Source organism: Thunnus maccoyii, chromosome 2, assembly GCF_910596095.1.
Source record: "Thunnus maccoyii chromosome 2, fThuMac1.1, whole genome shotgun sequence".
NCBI lineage: Eukaryota > Metazoa > Chordata > Actinopteri > Scombriformes > Scombridae > Thunnus > Thunnus maccoyii.
The window spans coordinates 23,444,576-23,459,661 of NC_056534.1; the positions used below are offsets into that span (position 1 = coordinate 23,444,576).

General features: G+C 38.9%; 1 protein-coding gene across 2 annotated transcripts in view; it reads left to right on the plus strand.

The window, feature by feature from the left end:
* The first annotated feature begins 351 nt into the window (after positions 1–351).
* Positions 352–15,086, plus strand: part of glra3 (glycine receptor, alpha 3) — a 57,041-nt gene continuing 42,306 nt past the window's right edge. For both annotated transcript variants that reach the window (XM_042422873.1, XM_042422891.1), the window contains exon 1: positions 352–697. In XM_042422873.1, coding sequence (XP_042278807.1) covers positions 633–697 — 65 coding nt within the window. In that variant the 5' untranslated portion in view covers positions 352–632. The remainder of the gene's footprint in view (positions 698–15,086) is intronic.

Here is a 15,086-nt window from a genome sequence, read left to right on the forward strand (position 1 = left end):
ATGCGTCTCTATGTGATCCTGCCTAACAGAGCAGAATGACAGAGGGAGCTAGAAACAGATGGAGAAAGAAACTGAGACGGAGAAGAAGGGAAAGAAAATGAGGAGGATGCCAGGATAGCAGGATGGAGAGCTATATAGGGACATATAGACACAGAGACAGGAGAAAGCTTAATAATGCATGGGTGGGTGTCAAATTTGATCCAGCTCGCTGGACTTCTAATTTCAGATGCGATTCAGCTGGAAAAATTAACAACACTGTAGATGATTGGTTGAACTGTCTGTCAGTCATGCCAATCCGGAGTGATGGGCGGGTCTCTCTGCCCCCGTGCTTCACGAGGGCACAGAACGAGCCCAGAGCAGAGTCTGAACAGCTGGCGCGCGCTCCGTTCGTTTTTCCTTTTTAACCTTTTTTCAGTTATCTGTTTTACTTTTGTATGATGCGCAGCTTCCATGTTGTGTTTCGTCCTAGTAATGGGGATGAACAGACTGCTGGGTTGTTTTTGAGTCTCTCTGTTGCCACAGTATGCTTTTGAGTTGCCCCCCGCGTGTTGTGTGACCACAGCTGGAGCACGAGCGCTGTTCGCGGTGCTGAAAGCGCTAAGAGCCGCGAGGAGAGCAGCCTCTGGAGAGAGATGAGGAGGAAGAAGCACTCTGTGGCGGGCTTTTTACTCGCCTGGAGACTAGCACTGTTACTGAGGTAAGACCTGGCTTTATGTTTAACCTACCTGACTGTTAACTTGTCAGACAGACAAACAGAGTCGGGAAAATGGTGGACCCCAAAAAAGTTGCTGCCATTATATTCCACTCATACCATAACACACACGCACAAGTTATAAGGTAACCTAGCACCTTTTTAAAATATAAATTCCAGCTATAACTTATCATTTCTATGTATAACTAAATTGTTTCAGATTGATGTGAAAAAGCATATTTATCCAATGATATCAAGTTTTTGTCAAAATTTAGCGATGTTAATGATCTGCACCTGGGCCCAATTGCAGCAGGGCGTTTTGGAGGGTCATTTGTCTCACTGTTATTGGCGATGTTATCGGCCAAAATGAGCTTGGCACAGATAGGCTCAATGTCAGAGTTGGCAGAGCTAAATGATGGGGGAATTGCAACATGACAAAGCATCACATAGCCTACATGTTTAATACACCTCATTTTACTTTATGTTTTCTTAATTTTATTTGACTGTGTTTGTATTTAGCAGCATTTAATTGAATTTACAGTGAAATATTCAATTGTACTTTATTTACCTATCGATTTATTTATCTATTCATTTTATAATTTGCTGTTCATCTGCACTTTATCTTGTATAATTGTCACTACTCTTGAAGGATCCTTTCCAAACATGTTTACATTTATTACATCTTTATGGTAAAAATGAACAATATCAGCTGATACTATATTGTCTTCAGATTTCTTTAACTTTCAGAACTGATATCTGCCTAAAAATCTTTTGTGTTGTAGTTTTTGTTTTTTTTTTGTTTTTTTTTTTACCTACAAGTACATATTCCAACACCTAATACTCTGTCAGTGTGGCTGTTAAGATTGGGGTATGTTTGAAACAAACTAGTTTGTTCAATGCATCATTTGACAACGTCTAACCTCAAAGATGTTAATAGCTGTTCTGAATGGACATACTCTTTCGGTGGGGTGAAAAACCTGCCGTCACAGAGAGGGGCAAGACGCGATGAATTATACAAATGGGGAGAATGCTGCAAGCATCCCTCCTCATTCATTTGTATACATGAAGTGACAGAAGAACACTTGATGGCCACTTTAATTACACCTTTCTAATGGGTAGGACTGTCATTTGCCCCCAGAACAACCTGAATTCTTCATGGCATGGATTCAGTTAAGTGCTGGAAACATTCTGCAGGGATTCTGGTCCATGTTGACATAATGGCATCATGCAGTTGCTGCAGATTTGTCAGTTGCACATTAATGCATCTGTCTTATCGCATCCCAAAGGCACTCCATTGGATTCATATCTGGTGGAAGCCATTGGGGTACACTCAACTCACTGTCATGTTTGTGGAACCAGTTTGAGATGGCATGTGCTTTTTAACTGGGAGTAGCCGTTACAACATGGGTAGACTGGGTCCATAAAGAGAGGCACCTGGTCAGCAACAATACTATAGGCTGTGACATTTAAGCAGTGCTTAATTGGTATTAAGGGGCCCAATGTCTACCAAGAAAATATTCCCCACACCATTACACCAGCAGCAGCAGCATGAACCATTGGCAAAAGGCAGCGTTGATCATTGACTGTATGGACGACTCGTCCACTTCCTACTGCTATGCGAACATGAAGCCAAAATATCTCCTTTCTGGGAGCTGACATCTTGCTTCTGAGACATCATTTGGAGCCAGAGTCCACACAGTAGAGTCGGGTTGTGGGATGACGGCCCACGGGACACGCCCCCTCAGCCGTCCTGCTGCCTGACGGAGGTTTGAGAGCGACTGTCACAGCTATCAATCATGATGTCACACCCCCTTCTTATAATCTCAAATAACCAATTAAAAACAAACTAGAAAATGAGAACTTGAACAAGCATCAGCATGGTAAGAACTACCTAAAATGACAGAAACCATCTTTGGGAAGAATGTATTTGACATGAACTTTGATTTTTTAGTTTACCTCACATCCCATCTGCTAACATGGGGGGGGGGGGGGGGGGGGGGGCGGGACTTGACCTATACTGCAGCCAGTAACCAGGGGGCTGATTGAGATGTTTTGGCTTTACTTTTGGAGGGCTGTCAAGACGTCCATACTTATATACAATCAGTAGTATTGAGCCATGGATTCATGTTGTTTATGCCAAATTCTGACCCTGCATGTCTGTCAGACCAGGCAGCTTTTTTCCACTCCTCTGCTTTCCACAGTCTTGGTGAGCCTGTGTCCATTGTGAGGCCTGTTTTCTTTTTATCAGCTGGCATGAGTGGAACCCAGTGTGGTCTCCTGCTGCTGTAGCCCATCTAGAACTAACTTGCTGGTCTATAAACCTCAGAAATAGTAAAAAAAAAAAAACATATGCATTACAATTTCCTAGAGCCCAAGATGGTGTTGTCAAATGTCTTCTTTTGTGCAACCAACAGTCCAGAACCGGAAATTATTCCATTCACTATAATGAAAGATGAGGAATAGCAGCAAATTCTCACATTTGAGAACCTGTAACCATCAAATATTTGGCATTTTTGCTTGTAAAATGACAAATGATTAATCAATTATCAGAATAGCTGCTGATTATTTTTTTGCTGATCAGACTAATCATTGCAGCTCTCAACACACCCACTTCTAGGTTCAATGTGTTGTCTGTTCAGACATGCTCCACTGCATTGCTCTGTTGAAATGTCAGCTCGTCTGGCCATTCTCCTCTGACTTCCTCTGACAGCACTGCTGCTCGCTGGATGTTTTTCGCACCATTCTCTGTAAATTCTAAAGACTTGTGTGTGAAATTCCCAGGATATCAGCAGGATACTGGAACCTCCCTGTTTGGCACCAACAACAATTCCAAATTCAAAGTCACTTAGTGTAGATCACTTTTCTGATGTTTGGTCTGAACAACTGAACCTCTTGACCATGTCTGCATGCTTTTATACATTTGATATTCGATATTTGCATTAATGAGCAGGTGTAAAGGTGTACCTAATAAAGTGGCCACTGAGTGCAGTTTTGTGACGAATAAAAAAACAGAGCTTGAGCTTGAGTGAGAAGTTCAAACCCTCCATATTTTCACACCTCTGCACACTATTGAAGTTTGCTGCTGATTTTTGTTGCTCTTTCCCTACTTTATTTGCCTACATTAACCATAAACCACAAAATAGTTGCTTCCTACAGTGGAATTTGTGACCACACAAGGATTTATATCATTAAAGTCTGTTTTATATAACCCTATTGATCCTTATACTTGACTACAAGTGCCTATTTGAAGATGGCATCAGAACTTAGGAGGTCAAGGGAGTAGAGATCAAATTGTCAAATGTCATATGTTGATGAATGCCATTGGTCAGTGGGGACAAAAAATAGCTGAAAGCTATACTTGGGTTAGAAAGTATGATGTCCATAATGTTCACACATGATGTGAAGCCTCAGGCTTATGAGTTTTTGTCTTTGAAACTCATAACAGTAACCACAAAGTCCCAAAAGGCAGGTCGGTGCTTGGTAATATTAACAAGACTTTATGTCCTGTCATATCTACTCTTGCAGCACTCCCCCCTCGGCTGTACTATCTATATTAACGGGCTAACTTTCCATAGGAGTGCGTGGTGCATTTAACACGGTTGAGTGAGTATTTTAATTTTAGGCTTTTTAAAAGTGAAAAGTGTGATTTCCGAGAAGTTTGGGCAAGCTTTAGCATAAAAAGCAGCTGAAAAGATCAAAGCCACAGTAAATCTTCTTAGAGGGTCATGGATGGATTCAAAGACAAAATTTAACAGGCTTATAGTCTGTCATTCAACAGGAGCTGGACTGGTTCTGCCTCCAGCTTGTCATTCCTTTATAATACTCAAAGTCTTTGTTTTTCCCTCTGTTCTCTCTGGTTGTATTTTTTTCTGTTGTTTTTTGTGTGAATTCAGAGGGACATTATCCGTGGTCACTGGTCACATTGCACTACAACACTGGCTACACCGCGATGTATTACATTAAGCAGGCATATGCATTCTTCCAACAACACGCTTGTCTGAGTATGTGTTGTATTTTCCACATGAGTGAAGACATAGAAATTCATAGTACTTTTATGGTTTTCTCTACTTTATTTTTATTGAAGTCCTCTGCTATGTGTGTAGAGCAGGCCATTAGGAGGTTCCACTCCGTTGGTATCAGCCTTAATGAAGCTGTATTCATTGTTGCACTCTGGGTACAAGTTTGAACCACCTTATGTTTAGGTAAATATGTTAAATGTTTATTCTAAAAAATATGCTCTTTTTAATTAGGGTAATGATTGTAAATTTCTTCTGAAACTAGAATTCATTTCAACTTTGTTCAAAAACATCATCTCAGTTCTCATCATTTTATTTTATTTCTAAGGGTTACTTTTGCTCGTTAGTATGAGTGTAACACTTTACACTAATTCAAAAGTCCTGTAGAAAGCCATGTTTCAGAAAATTTAGAGAAAATACATTATTTGATTTGCATAAGTTTCCTGCATAATGCAGTACACGCGTGCACACAAACAAACGTGTCTCTCTTTAATGTTTTAGTATTTGCCTCTGTCTCCTCTCTCCATTACAAGCCATTGTAAGCCTCTGGCCTCAATTTTATGTTTTCTGGTATGATCATGGCAATGTTGAATTTTAATATTCTGTGTGCTAAATGCTGTTTCAAAGGCCTTTCCAACCAGAACAACCCTCTGGGCACACACACAAATACTTCACAAATAAAAGCTTGATAGATCTAGATTAAATCCAAAACATGTCATTCTTTTCCACAGAGACAGAAATCTTATCTGGTCTTATGACTATGCATGGCTGAATGAAAAGGCTGATAATTATGGCTTAAATGTTAATATGAACAAAAATAAACATTACATATACAAAATGATGTCATGTACAATCATTTCAGCTGTTGGGTAAGCAAGATGTCATAAGGAATTAAAACCATTTGCAGTAACACTTTATAATACAGCCTGCCATTTACAGCATCATTTTGTTGTATGTATGAATCAGGTAAAATACTGACGGGTTCCTACTGGTACTTAATGAAGGTACAGTGGAAGAAAATAAGGCCCAAAATGATGACAGTGGTACTCACCAATGCTGGGGCGTGGTGTAATGTAGTTTTAGGGCATGAAGCTTGAATGATGAGGTCAATCATTTATGAAGTACAGCGACACTCTTATAGTTGATTTTAACTGTGAAATTAATCACAATTACTGTAGTTTATAAGCTCTGCAGAGTATCAGTGTTGTTGACAACATTTTCCTCAAATTTCAGTACCCAGTATTTACAAAAATAGTATAATTTATTTCTTCTTTCCACTAAAATGTCCAATTCCCCGTCCTCCCTTCTTCCCCATAGTCTTGTTTTCTTCTACTGTACCAGCAGAAACCAGCAAGTATTTCATTGGTACCTGATTCATTCAAACATTCAACAAAATAATACATTAAATCGCAGGCTGTATTATAAAGTGTTACCAATTCGCTGCCCCTCGTTATTGTGACATTGACAGTGTTTGACTATTCCTCTGAACTGATTCTTTCATTCTGATATCAGGCAAGAAATCCTCTGCATTTGTCCTAGAGATGCGACACCTCCTGGTGAATGTGGACCCACTCACAATCTGCCTTTAATTACCTGTTACCTGTCACCAGTGAAATGTTATCATTTTAACAATACCAAGTTTATTTTAATTTACTCTGACATTATGCTTTTTCATCCTTCCTAATAAAAGGCTTTATACTTGTTATGACATACTGTATACTCAGTGTACATACTATGATATGTCATGAGGGTTTATGTCAGCCTAAGGAGGATGTCACAAAAAGTAGAGAAGATAGTCCACACTCCAAAATCTCCAAAGGCTCCATATTCTTTCATCTCATTTATGAGCACAGGGGAATTAAAGCAGTACAAACATTTCAGCCAGAGGCCCTCCTCAGTGCGCTATCAGTTCATGCAGCGTATATTTATCTACCAGATCATAGCTGCTGGCATTTGACAATTCAGTTAAAATGATACAAAGTATAAACAGATAGAGAGCTAGATAATAGTCTAGATCAACCACTGCATCAAATAAAGTCAAACACATTTAACCTGGAGTCACAGTTTTCAAAATCTGCCTACAGATTGCATTGTAAAAGCGAAAGCAGGTGTACATTTTTATGCATGCATACCTGCAAGTTTATCCTGTTCATCAAGTAGTAACTGTCATGATTACAAGTTGAACTGTAAGCTGAAAATTTAATTGCATATTGATAGATGAATATAAAGGTCTGTGTGTAATGTGTGCACAGACATATGTGATAATTATTATGGACCCAAACACAATTCTTTCTGCAAGATTATTTTTTTGTGAAAAAGCCGCCTCTCAGTCCTCCCCGCTGGCATAACTGGCAATGATACTGTGTATTTAACACTGTATGTTACTGTATGGATGATATCATCACGTGTGTGACATTCCTTTTGTTAAGTAGGTTTTAATATTATGCTATTACTTTGTAAACATCTAAATTTCCTACATTGAACTAAAGTGTAAAGGATGTCAATTGCATTTGTTGTTGTATTTTTACTCTTGCTTTTGTGCAGAAGCTCTGTAATAGTAATCATTCAATGAAAGGTTCACATTTTCTTAAAACAATACTTACAAGTTCATATGCACATCATTTAAAGTTATTGACTAATCACTTTAATCATTCCTCTGGTCCATAGAGGCCACACAGTGATCCATTCCTAGTGTGACTCCAATGTAACAGATGGGGGGTCAAAATCCACAGTCCTTGTTCTGTGCAAATGCACTGTAATGTTCAGCGTAAGCTAATATGAGGCTTCTGCAGTCTGAGTTAGTCAAATCAAGTCTTATATTCCAAAGTTAAGGTCTTTCTAGTGTGAACTTCCCTATTTGTGTTACTGTCGCTCCACTGCAGCTCATAAAGAAAGCACGCTTTATTTGCTGTCATCTTCATACTTTCAGAAAGAGTCCTGTAGCTTCTAGTTAAAGCATTTTCAAGTCAAGTCAAGGGAATTTTAACCTATTCACAAATCACAAATTTGCCTGAAGAGGCTTTACAACAGCAATACAACATCCTCTATCCTTAGACCCTCTGTTTGAAGGAAAAACTCCCAAAAAAACATTTCACCATTAAAACATTTCAACATGCGCTAATGCCTCTGCACCTTTAGGCATAGTAACAAATTTTGTGCTAACCCTATCAGCTGGTCAGCAGTAGGACAGACAGTCTGCTTACTTAAACATCTGTTCTGTCACCTCCTGTTCTCAATGATCACTTGTATTTTGTTATATCACAACCACATTAAGTAGTTGTCGTTGGCATATTTATCCTGTTGATTTTGTATGTTGTCAAGTAGTGAATATGACTCAGAAGTTTTACCAGTTAACCAAAAAGAATTGTTACTCCCACATTGTTGCATTGATGTTGATCAAATCACTATTTGATCACTATTCTTATGCTGCAAAATTGTCTTATGTGAACGGCTATATTGGCATTCAGACAGAGCAATCATAGTAATAGTTGGAGGCAAAGGAAAGTTTAATTCTTGACATGACAGCCATGCAGCACATGACTGTATCCATCACAATCTAGAACCTGAAAAACATGTCATATCAGTGCAAGTTGCCACTTCTGTATTAATAATTTATACAACAACAAAAAAAGGAACTACGCAGTATCCATCATATCAGACTAGGATTATGTTTGTGTGTGTGTGTGTGTGTGTGTGTGTGTGTGAGCGTCTGTCTGTCTGTCTGTCTGTCACTGCCTCTGTGACCAAAAGAACACTTGTTACTGCTGAAGAAACATGTGGCTGAAAAGCACAGTTAAGTGGTGCTCTGCCTGGTTGTGCGTATGTGGTGCTGGGGAAGTGATGGGGGGGATGAAGCGGGGGGGTTAGTCTCCACACTAAGTTAACATTTGGCTGAAGGCAGTAGTCGACCCCGTCCCTGTCACAGCACTGGGCTGTCCGAGGCTGTAATGCCAAAAATACCCCAGGGGTAGCTGGGAAATATAGTGTTTCTGATGTATGTGTTAATCCAGCAGCTAATTAGTCTAAACAAGTACCACAGCAGCAAATAGACTAGAAAGGCAACATATTAACACAAGAGAAATCAAAAAAAAGAGGGGGGGCAGGCAAGAACTGTTTTCATCTCAAAGTCGGGTCAAGTGTCTTCAACCCTTAAATGGAAATATGCACACATGAGTTGTTCCATCATGACTGAAAATGAGTTACTTACCAATTTATATGTTGAATAAAGCTTTCATAAATTAATCCACAAATGATGACTAAAGGATTTTTGAGTTTGATGGACATTTTCTTGGGGAGGTAGCTCTCTTTACAAAATGAAATTAATGAGGTGACAGTGCATACACATCTACAAAACATTTTAAGGCCTCCCAGTGAAAATAGTCCATAATAATAGTATAGTAATAGTAATAATAGTAGTAGTCAGTAGTAGTAGTCAAATAGTCTATCTGTATGTTGTGATATGAAATACCCAGGGGGCACATAGAAAGAAGCAAAAATGTCTGTCGGTTTTATGTGTATTTTCTTAAGGCCCATCGTTCCCATTTTTTCCCCCCTCAATAAGAAGGTGATCAGCTGTTTGCACTTGGCCAGGCTTTCTGTTTGCATGTCTGAATTCCCCTACGAGGAATATCCTTGAACTATGGCACATTATGCAATGATACATTATGCAGTTTAAAATCTGGCCCAGCAGAACGGCCTGCATTTGAGGTAACAGTAAAAGGCCCGAAGCAGACAATCACATATTACGAATCTGGAGAGCAGTGATTGGAGACTGTTATCATGTTAGTGCACCAGCTGATGACTATGTTCTCACTGAGCACTGCATTTCCATTCACACAGAAGAGACGCGATGACGAGCCAGATTGCTTTGTCTGAATGCCCCAATTAAGTTGTTTTGCTGAAGCATAACGACACGCATCCATATTTCAAGTTAAACATCAAGTCTTGTTTGTTTTTTGGGCCAGAGATAAAATGATGGAAAGATATACTCCAGGCAAGATAGTCATTGGTCTCTTAGGTTTTCTTCTATGTGTCTTCAACTGTACAAAAAAACACTTTCACCTTCAGACGGCTCAAAATGGAGTTTTGGTGTTTGGAGAACCTGCTTGACACCGAAAGCAGCTAAACAGTACTAAATAATTTGTAATCCTGCAATTAGACTCAGCAGCAATAACAGGCTAACAGTGAGGTCGACACTGTTGGCTTGGAGTAGAGCGTTAAAGCAGTTCAGAAACTAAGAGTGAAAGACATGCAGTTGAAATTGTCAGTATTTTAGTTTAGATCGTTTTATTGCATGGTACTATACTGGGCCTCATTCACAAATGTTTTCATATTTTCTCTTACAATAAAACATACATTTAATTAAGAAAACCCTATGACATATTAGTTAAATATGTGCTGGTCATTTCCTTGTACTCACATGAAAAGGTGGAATAGGTGAGAAATATGTTTTTACATAATTTGGGTGAACGTCCCCTTTAAGTTAACATTGGCATGACTATTAATTCTTATACCAAAATGTGTTGATCTAAGCATGTTCTGGCCTGCATGCAAACGATCCACATTTGGATGTGTGTGGTCATCAGTGCAGTGTGTGACAGCAGTGTCTCTCTGAGTGCTGTTGTCCCCTCTCCTCCCCCAGCAGCAGTAGCTCTGCTTTTGTGTTCTAATGCACTTTCTGGTCTTATTTTTAAAATCAGACCACTTTTTCTGTATTTCTTCCAGCTTGTGCTCATAACGTACATGACTAACCGCATCAGTGACCCTCTGCCACTCTCCTTTTTTTCTTTGAGTTTGAAATGCCACTGCACAGGCCTCCAGACAATCGAGTTTTCCAAAGCCATAATCACTGAAATTGTACTTCTTCAGGGTTTTCACTCACCAGCCATCATCTGCAATATTTTAACAAATTACCCTTTTCCTACTCACACAGTGCTACTATAGTTTTAACCTAGGTCAGGAAACATTAGATTACCTAATGAACTAAAAATGTCACAACTATTAATGTGTTAATTATGGACATTAGTTTAACATGAGTAAGTAAATATGGGACTAGACACCTCATGTGCATGCAATTCCACACCTGCCAGATTTATTCAGATGTATGCAGAGAAGTGGGTGACAAAGGTTTTTTTTTAAATCTAAAGAAAATAGTTTTGAATTTTATTTTGTGATCTCTTTAACATAGTGACATATTTTTTTAATTTGAGGCATGTAAGCAAAAGGTAACTAAATTAAATGAGGTCCAACCAAGCGGCAACCCCCAGGGCTGAAAACTGAAGCCAATGCAAAAGTGCCAAAACCTACAAATGGCCACTTGAGGCTGACTCCAAGAGCGAGTCATTCCCCATAGACCCCCATGATAAAATGCCCAACTTTACAGTAGAAATAAACATGTTTACAGCCTGGTACAAACAACGGTTTAGGTCTCTATAGCTAATTTCCCTTTCATGACAACTGTACCGGGGGTGAATTTTTTAATAACTTACTCGTTTAAGTTTTATTAAGCCGTAAAGTTGTGCATAATAAAGGACATGGCTGCTTTGAATGACAGGTCTGCCAGCCGCTAGGTGGCTTGTTTCAGCCATTTGGCCCACTTCTTTTCCCATTTTTGATTGGCTGGGAGTGAGGCAAGGTCACGGACTGCCAAGATGGCAATGGCAGGAGCCGCTCACTTTGAGTTTCAAAACCACTTTTCAGAAACCAACGGGTGACGTCATGGTAACTGTGTCCATATTTTTATACAGTCTATGGGCCCAACCCACAGAGCTGCAACATGAGCTCTGATTGGTCAAGTGTTATGAGTGTGGATACAAGTGATGAGAGAAACTGGAAGATAAACAGACACATTCGTAAACAGAAAATGAAAAAAAAAAATTAAAAGCCTTTTAAAATACATTTGTGATCCATTTTATTTAAAATTACTTAATTAAAATTGAATTATGCATTCATGATTTAAAAACAGAATAAGGCAATGGCACATTTGTTTTTTATATATGAATAGATGTATTATTGTGTTTATAAATGTATGATGTATTATATTTATGAATTAATAGTGGCTGCAACACCTGGCCTTTGATTTTTCAGCTGACAATAGAAACAAAAATCAGTCACAAATATTTTAGTCCCTGTAAAATGCCCAAAAAGACAAGTTTCGTTCATTATCTGGTTGATACAACTCTGATGCCTACTATGAATTAAAATTATGAAAACTCTTACTAGTCCAAAACAATTGAGAAATTTAGTCTAAAGGTAAATCTTTCTTAAACTCAGTTTCACGCTGAGCAGAGGATAAGGAGAAGTTGTGTACGTCTCTTGTGATAAACTCTTGCTGACAGTTCAGTCTGAACAGTCCTGTGCTCCAATATATTTACCTCACGCTCACACACACCCACAGAGCATATACTAGAATAATGGATTCTTGAAAATTTGACTTATTCTGTTAAAGTTTTGTTGAGAATGGGTTGCTTGCTTGTCAGCGTGCTGATAGAGATAGGCTGTTACATAATGGGAGGGATAAACCAAGGTCTCCTAGGCACACTCGGTATGGCCAGATGTAAAAGGCCTCTTCTCTCTGTCTCTTTGTGTCGGCTTCATGGGAATGTTTTGTTGCATAATCAGAGAGCTAGTTATAAATAATTCTGTCAGCACTTCAAACCAAACCTCTCCCAGACAGGGTTGGGCTTTTTAGTATCTTAGTTGCAGAGAGCAGGTGATACGCTGTTTGTTCAGATGGATGCTGATGCTGAACACTGTGGAATTTGTGAGTCCAATATGACTGTGTTACTTATCACACTAAAGTTTAGATAAATAACTTCTGTTGAGTCCTCATAAGGAATGTTTCAAATGGATCCTTCCACAGGTCTGTGCTCAGTTCTGGCACTGCACACTTTTACAGGATATCTTGAGCAGCTCCTTGATTCTCCGTCAGCTGAGGAGTAGAGAGTTATATGTGATAAATATTGTTATGAAACCACTGTGTGTTTTGGTGGCTCTGATGCAGGAACCAGGTGTTGGCTTACAGGGTTACCTATCCAGGGTTAAGTATCTTTTCCAACCCTGTTGTGTAACTATGATGCTGACAGGCTGGAATAGTAGTCATGTGACGTCACTGTCTCCCAAATTTCTGCATAAAAGTCAATGAAACAGTGTGGAATGGTTTTTGTCTCTCTCAGATCAGTGTTTTACACTAAGAAGCCTGTGTTGCTGAAGACAAGTGCTATGCAGTAACTCAGTAAGCAGAGCTGTCTCCCACAACCTGAGAGTGGCAGCTGCTGGTTGTGTGATGGGCTTATGGACCAGTTATTGAAGGTGTTTCTACTGTTTTAGTTGCCCCCACCTCTCAATGGTATGAGTGTGTTATGTGGAGTGTTGTTGCCTCCCTCTGTAGTGTAACTCATGGATTTTGGCCTCTCGTCCAACGTAAACATGGGTAGAAACTTATGGAAGTTGCTGTGGGTTGGGCTAACCTGCATGGTTTAGTTAACAGATAACAACAGACACATTGCCTATTCTTTCCAGGTCGAACTCTCAAAGCTATGTTTCACACGTACCGAGAAAAAATGGAGAGGCTGATAGAATGCACTGTACCGAAAACAGGTTCAGTACTGTGCATTTTGCTATGAATACAGAGATCTGTAATACAAATGGTATGGGACTCATGTTAATTATTTATTAATATGAAATAAATGTTATATTGGGATAACTTTAAAAAAAGGGTTACTGAGAGGCAACATTAAACCCTCAGTGGAATGACACTTTATGGATACAGCTCTCTGTGAAACTAATTATAGATGTACAAATATTGACATAATGGCTTACAACAGATGAAGTGGACAAATTCACTGCAAATGAATACTTTGTTTTTGCTACAGTATGGTTATGGAGACAGGTGCCCCGTCCTCTGGCACATTGTCAACCACACTGTTACAGCTGTACCAGCTTGTCAAGTGTTTCAGTTTATTTGGCTCACATATTCATATGACTACTTTTAAGTTTACTTGAAAAATGGGGGGAATCATTCACATTTTATAATAATGTCAGCACAATGTGATTGCCTTTGCAGCATCTGTCACTACTCCTGTGTTAGTTTTTCTTCCTCTCACTGCTGGCGTCTGCTCATACATGTTAAGACCTAAGATTAATAAGAAACTGGGATCATGTCAACTTTATCTTTCTGATCTTTACCATGTATTTATTGTACATTTTTATCTGTTTCTGCAAATGTAATTAAGCAAGTGTTTCGCATAATTTGAAAATAAACGTGAATGGCAGAAGGTGGCTGGAATTAGGTTGTGTAAGCCAACCTGGATTTTAGTACGCTGATAAAGGTCACAGGTCTGTTTTCAACCCGTTGTTTCAAAGAACTGAAGGCCGTTAGCTTATTCTAAGTGAGCATTGTCTTCACTCATGCATCTTTTATAAGGATTTTAAAGGATCATATCATGTTTTTGTATGCTATATCCTGCTTATTACTTGGTTTTAAAAGTCTGCTGTAGGCTGTTCTGTGTGTGCGTACATGTGTGTGTGTGTGTGTCAAGTCTAGACAGTCAGCCATTGAACAGCAGACTTTTAATAGATGCTCCAAACTTCACAATGTTGTTTTGATTATGTCCATTTTTGCTTATTGTTCATCTTCTTGCTTATTTCACTGAAAATGTAGCTTGTCAATGAAATGCTGTTCAGTTACTGACACTTAAGTGTTGGATGTATGCTTGGCCACATACAGGCATACACAAAACACATGTAAGTGTGACACGTTTGTCTCTGCGCTAATCCACACCACATGTGTAATGTGGCAGCACAACAGAAAGGACCCACAAAGGCACAACCTATTAGCATTCCAGTTTAGATTAAAAAAACATTATAGGGTGAATCTCTTTAACCAATTAAAGTGCGGCTAAACTATGCTAGGCTCAGTGGCTGTCTTCCTTAAAGTAAAGTTTCACATTTTTGATTGTGATGATACAAGAACGTGACATTTATGGCCACAAGCAGTCACATTAATTGGATTTACTATCAGAATCTTTGTCCTCATGTACTTCAAACAAACATAGTGCTTTCAACTATATGACCTTCACTGTTGTTATTATGAGCTCTTGATGATCACCTGTAGAAATCTGTGTAGAAATCTCAAAGTATCAACATGGTGATTGACTTGTGTGCTGCACATCCACACATCAGTAGCTTGGTCTTTTATGCAATTTAAATCTAAATGAGAATTAACTAGTGTGTTCACTTCACCCCTCCACTTAGAATCCACTAGTGCATTTGGTATTATTGGTAGTATGTAGTAGTAGTAGCAGCAATAGCTCTACTTGTAGTAATGGTCATAGTAGTAGGAGCAGATTAAAACAAGAAAGAAAAATACATTAAATATA